This window comes from Macaca fascicularis, chromosome 4 (assembly GCF_037993035.2).
Source record: "Macaca fascicularis isolate 582-1 chromosome 4, T2T-MFA8v1.1".
NCBI classification, from domain to species: Eukaryota; Metazoa; Chordata; class Mammalia; order Primates; family Cercopithecidae; genus Macaca; species Macaca fascicularis.
This window is the reverse complement of record NC_088378.1, coordinates 76,461,530-76,466,463: the sequence shown is the minus strand read 5'-3', so window position 1 is coordinate 76,466,463 and position 4,934 is coordinate 76,461,530. Positions and strand designations below refer to the sequence as shown.

Genomic DNA, 4,934 nt, shown 5'->3' with positions numbered 1-4,934 from the left:
TGTTTGTCCCTAAGTGAATAAAAATCCGACTCCCGCTGGCTGGGTGCGACCCAACTTTTCTCTTAACCCCTCCGTTTTCCCATCTTAAAGCCCTACTGGAAAAAGAAAGTGGACACCACTGCCCCCGCCCCCCACCCCAATCCTAGTCTTCCAAGTGTCTGTGGTCGGTAAGAGCACCGGGACCGCCCCCCTGCCCGGCTTCTCTGCCTGGGAGACAGATGGGGGGCGGGGCCCATCCGAGAGAGGGCGGAGGAGGCCCTGGGTGAGGAAGAAGGAGGGGGTGAGAACTGAGGGAATCTGAATCGGGAGGCGAAGGGGACTAGGAGGAGGGCTAGGAGGACTCCGAGCCCGGGGGAGGGGGAGGGAGTAGCTCTGCACCAATCAGTGGCGCCGGCCTGGGAGGTTGCTAGCGGTATCCACGTAAATCAAAGGGCGCGGAGCCAATGGGAGGGGGCGGAGGGGGCGGGGCCCAGGCGCGTGCCGCTGCGAGCCGGCGCTGCCAAGAGAGCGGGAGAGAGCTGGAGAGAGCAGGGAGAGGGGGGAGCGCCGAGCTAGTCAGAGAGTGAGCGAGAGCGAGAAGGAGGGAGAGGAGGAGAAAGAGAGCGAGGGCGGGCAGGCGGGAGGCGGCGGCGGCGGCAGCAGCAGCAGTAATAGCAGGAGCAGCAACAGAAGGCGTCGGAGCGGGCGTCGGAGCTGCCCGCTGTGGGAGAGAGAGGAGAAAGAGCTAGCGAGGAGAGGGAGCCCGAGGCGAAAAAGTAACTGTCAAATGCGCGGCTCCTTTAACCGGAGCGCTCAGTCCGGCTCCGAGAGTCATGGCGACCGCAGCGTCTAACCACTACAGCCTGCTCACCTCCAGCGCCTCCATCGTGCACGCCGAGCCGCCCGGCGGCATGCAGCAGGGCGCGGGGGGCTACCGCGAAGCGCAGAGCCTGGTGCAGGGCGACTACGGCGCGCTGCAGAGCAACGGACACCCGCTCAGCCACGCTCACCAGTGGATCACCGCGCTGTCCCACGGCGGCGGCGGCGGGGGCGGCGGCGGCGGCGGGGGGGGCGGGGGCGGCGGCGGGGGCGGCGGCGACGGCTCCCCGTGGTCCACCAGCCCCCTGGGCCAGCCGGACATCAAGCCCTCGGTGGTGGTGCAGCAGGGCGGCCGCGGCGACGAGCTGCACGGGCCAGGCGCCCTGCAGCAGCAGCACCAGCAGCAGCAACAGCAACAGCAGCAGCAACAGCAGCAACAGCAGCAGCAGCAGCAGCAACAGCGTCCGCCGCATCTGGTGCACCACGCCGCTAACCACCACCCGGGGCCCGGGGCATGGCGGAGCGCGGCGGCTACAGCGCACCTCCCACCCTCCATGGGAGCGTCCAACGGCGGCTTGCTCTACTCGCAGCCCAGCTTCACGGTGAACGGCATGCTGGGTGCCGGCGGGCAGCCGGCTGGGCTGCACCACCACGGCCTGCGGGACGCGCACGATGAGCCACACCATGCCGACCACCACCCCCACCCGCACTCGCACCCTCACCAGCAGCCGCCGCCCCCGCCGCCCCCGCAGGGTCCGCCTGGCCACCCAGGCGCGCACCACGACCCGCACTCGGACGAGGACACGCCGACCTCGGACGACCTGGAGCAGTTCGCCAAGCAGTTCAAGCAGCGGCGGATCAAACTGGGATTTACCCAAGCGGACGTGGGGCTGGCTCTGGGCACTCTGTATGGCAACGTGTTCTCGCAGACCACCATCTGTAGGTTTGAGGCCCTGCAGCTGAGCTTCAAGAACATGTGCAAGCTGAAGCCTTTGTTGAACAAGTGGTTGGAGGAGGCAGACTCGTCCTCGGGCAGCCCCACGAGCATAGACAAGATCGCAGCGCAAGGGCGCAAGCGGAAAAAGCGGACCTCCATCGAGGTGAGCGTCAAGGGGGCTCTGGAGAGCCATTTCCTCAAATGCCCCAAGCCCTCGGCCCAGGAGATCACCTCCCTCGCGGACAGCTTACAGCTGGAGAAGGAGGTGGTGAGAGTTTGGTTTTGTAACAGGAGACAGAAAGAGAAAAGGATGACCCCTCCCGGAGGGACTCTGCCGGGCGCCGAGGATGTGTACGGGGGGAGTAGGGACACGCCACCACACCACGGGGTGCAGACGCCCGTCCAGTGAACTCGAGCGGGGGGAGGGGCAGAGCGCGGGGCTCCCCCTCCCCTTCGGTCCTTGGCCCTTTCCCGGCCCTCTTGTTCCCTCTCTAACTTCTGATTGTTCTTTTATTTTTAATTACTATTTCCCCGTCCCTTAAAAAGAAAAAAAAAATAAGGAAAAAGGAAAGCAACTAAGACACTGGACTATCCTTTAAAGGTAGCAGGTGTAATGATGTGTTTTGACCTTTGCAGACGAGTAACCAGGCAATGGAGTGGAGTGTCTCCTGGAGAGAGTGAGGAGAGTGTGTGATAGATAGAAAGAGAGAGAGAGATAGAGAGATGGCAAGCACTGAGATAAATACCTGGCAAAACTAAATAAATTACCAAAAAGGGAAAAAATATCCACCAAACCATGATAAACACAAGACGCAGCTTCCTGATGCTTGGAGTTGGCACATGCTGCTGTGTTTATTTGATGTGGATTCCCATCAGGAAAGAGGAAAAAATACACACGTTCTTTGATATAGGCAAAATTTAACCACATAAATTTGCACTGCAAGAAAATTGAAGTTTACATGAACAAATTCATGAACATATTTTCTCTTTCTCCCCACCGTTAATTTGGGAATTGCCGTTTTGGGGGATTTTGTTTTGCTTTGCTTTATTCATCGGAGAGAGTTGAAGCCAGCTCTTGGCCTCTCTCCATTTCTAATGTTCTTGTGTTGCCCCTTATTCGTACTGTTTGTGAACTTTGGTTACCTTCAGATTCCCCTTACAAGGGTGTAACATCTATTTGTTCCTCTTACCAAAGCAAAACGATTGGCTTCATACAAAATAGACAATTCTCTGCTTTCAGGAAATGTGCGTGGTCTACCCGCTTTATCCAAGGCAAGAATCCAGTTTGCAATATAAAAATAAGCATTGGTTGTTGATACGAGCCACAAAGTAAACTTCATTTTCAGGCAGTGTTTCTGGGGGAGGTTATGGAGGGAAGAAAAAGAAAAATCGATAGTGAGTGACTGATTGCTTCATTTTATCAGGCGGGCCCATTGTGAAAGAGCTCAGAGGAAATGTGGAGGTTAAATATATTTCCAGAGTTGTCCAGCAGAAAGAAAGTGGCACTTTGAAGAGAACTAGGGAAGTATATATCTTCAGATATCCCTATATAGTTCTCTACCTTCAGTTTTAGTAACAATTATGAAGAATTCTTTATGCTGACAGCAGCAGTTAAACTTTGTTTCTCTAATAAGCTTTTTTTTTTTTTTTACATAAAAAAGGACCCAAGAACTTAATAGTGTATGCATAAGGCTGTGTTTTTTAGCACACAAATACCCACAGCATACATAGACGATCTCCACGCAGTAGACAGGTTTTGTCTTCACTAGCTCATTTGTTTGTCAAGTCATATTTAGGGTCCCACGCCCTCTTTTCCTGTAATTTATTGCAGAATATACCACTTTGACTTGGACAGCTTTCTCCCCCCTCTTTCACTAAGGAAGGCAAATGAAGGGGGAAAAAATGCCATTTTCAATCCTTCCTTTCTCCCCTTTGTTAATAGTTTTAAGTGCATTTTTGACCTTATCTTGATGGAAAACGGTTAACTCCAAACACAAAAGACTCTACTGGAAAGTGTAGGTGAAAAAACTTGTAACTGTATTGAAAATAAATACCATTAAACTGTGATCAGTTAAAATTTAAAAGAAAAATCAGCACAAAAGGGCGCTAAAAGGGAAAACACTTTTTATTAATCTTAAAAGTTTGGGGTTTTTTTTTCCAGTTAGGTATTAGATAAATTTTTATTTTAAAAAATGAAAGTCTCACTACCATAAAATTATGGTTCAGCATCAGATTAGCATTGCACTCATTAGTCTTTAAGGTTTTAGGAAATATGCTTTATATTGTCTTTTCAAACACCTGTGATTGTTTCATTTTCAATGTTTTTGCAAGATAAATGGTGACTTATAATGGGCATATTTATTTGCCTGTATTTCATTTCCCCCAATGAATGTCACAAGGAGATGGGCACGGAGCTGCTTCGGGTACATCACGCTGCTCGTTCCTGAGGTATGGGGACTGGCCTTTAGTGAAGCTATCCAGAGCAGGGCAAATAGCCACTGGTGAAGGGAGGAAATGAATTTTCAGATACTTATTACCAAGTAGGTAAGGTCAGAAGCTGGAGTTCAGAGGATGTATCTACAGCTTCTCTGACTCTTATAGGTTTACTAAGATGAAAGTTACCACTGAACCTTACCACTATGTATATATGTTTAATATCTGTCTTTTGAAATGCAGAAATAGTTTAAATGTTTCTTTGTCTATTTTTCTTTTTTTTAATGCTACCCAGGGAAATATTTTCATATCATTTTTAAGTGGCCTGCCTCAATGTATATTTATTTCTTTTGAAGCAAAAAGGTTCTGGAAACTGTTTTTCTGTAGCTTTAAATGAATAGGTGAGCAAAATCTATATGGGATGTAATTTTTTTGTTCAGTCTCTTAAAAAATACTTTGTTTTTGGTACATTTGGTTGTGCTTGTGGGGAAAATAAAAACGCAGAGATCCTTATATATTTATGTTAAAGTAATATTTTATTATCTACATAAAACAGAAATGCACAATACCTTCATAGTTTGTTCTAATTATTGAAATATCTTTATTTTATTTTTAAAGATAGTGCCAAGTTTTAAGGGGGGAAAACCCTAGACCTTAAATTGACTGAGTTGAGTTGTGTGTAAAACACTTCCCTTCCTTTATACTTCATAAAGTTTTGGAATAAATTTTATGCATATACTGCCAGATTTCATGTTCATAACTTTCA

General features: G+C 49.7%; 1 protein-coding gene across 1 annotated transcript; it reads left to right on the top strand.

Moving 5' to 3' along the window:
- The first annotated feature begins 511 nt into the window (after positions 1-511).
- Positions 512-4,734, top strand: POU3F2 (POU class 3 homeobox 2). Its single transcript, XM_045391255.3, has one exon. The coding sequence runs from the start codon at positions 813-815 to the stop codon at positions 2,142-2,144; it is 1,332 nt and encodes a 443-aa protein (XP_045247190.1). The 5' UTR covers positions 512-812; the 3' UTR covers positions 2,145-4,734.
- Positions 4,735-4,934: the final 200 nt, after the last annotated feature.

Excerpts from the sequence above, each read along its gene's own strand:
- POU3F2 (XM_045391255.3), top strand. The coding sequence starts at position 813 with ATGGCGACCGCAGCGTCTAACCACTACAGCCTGCTCACCTCCAGCGCC.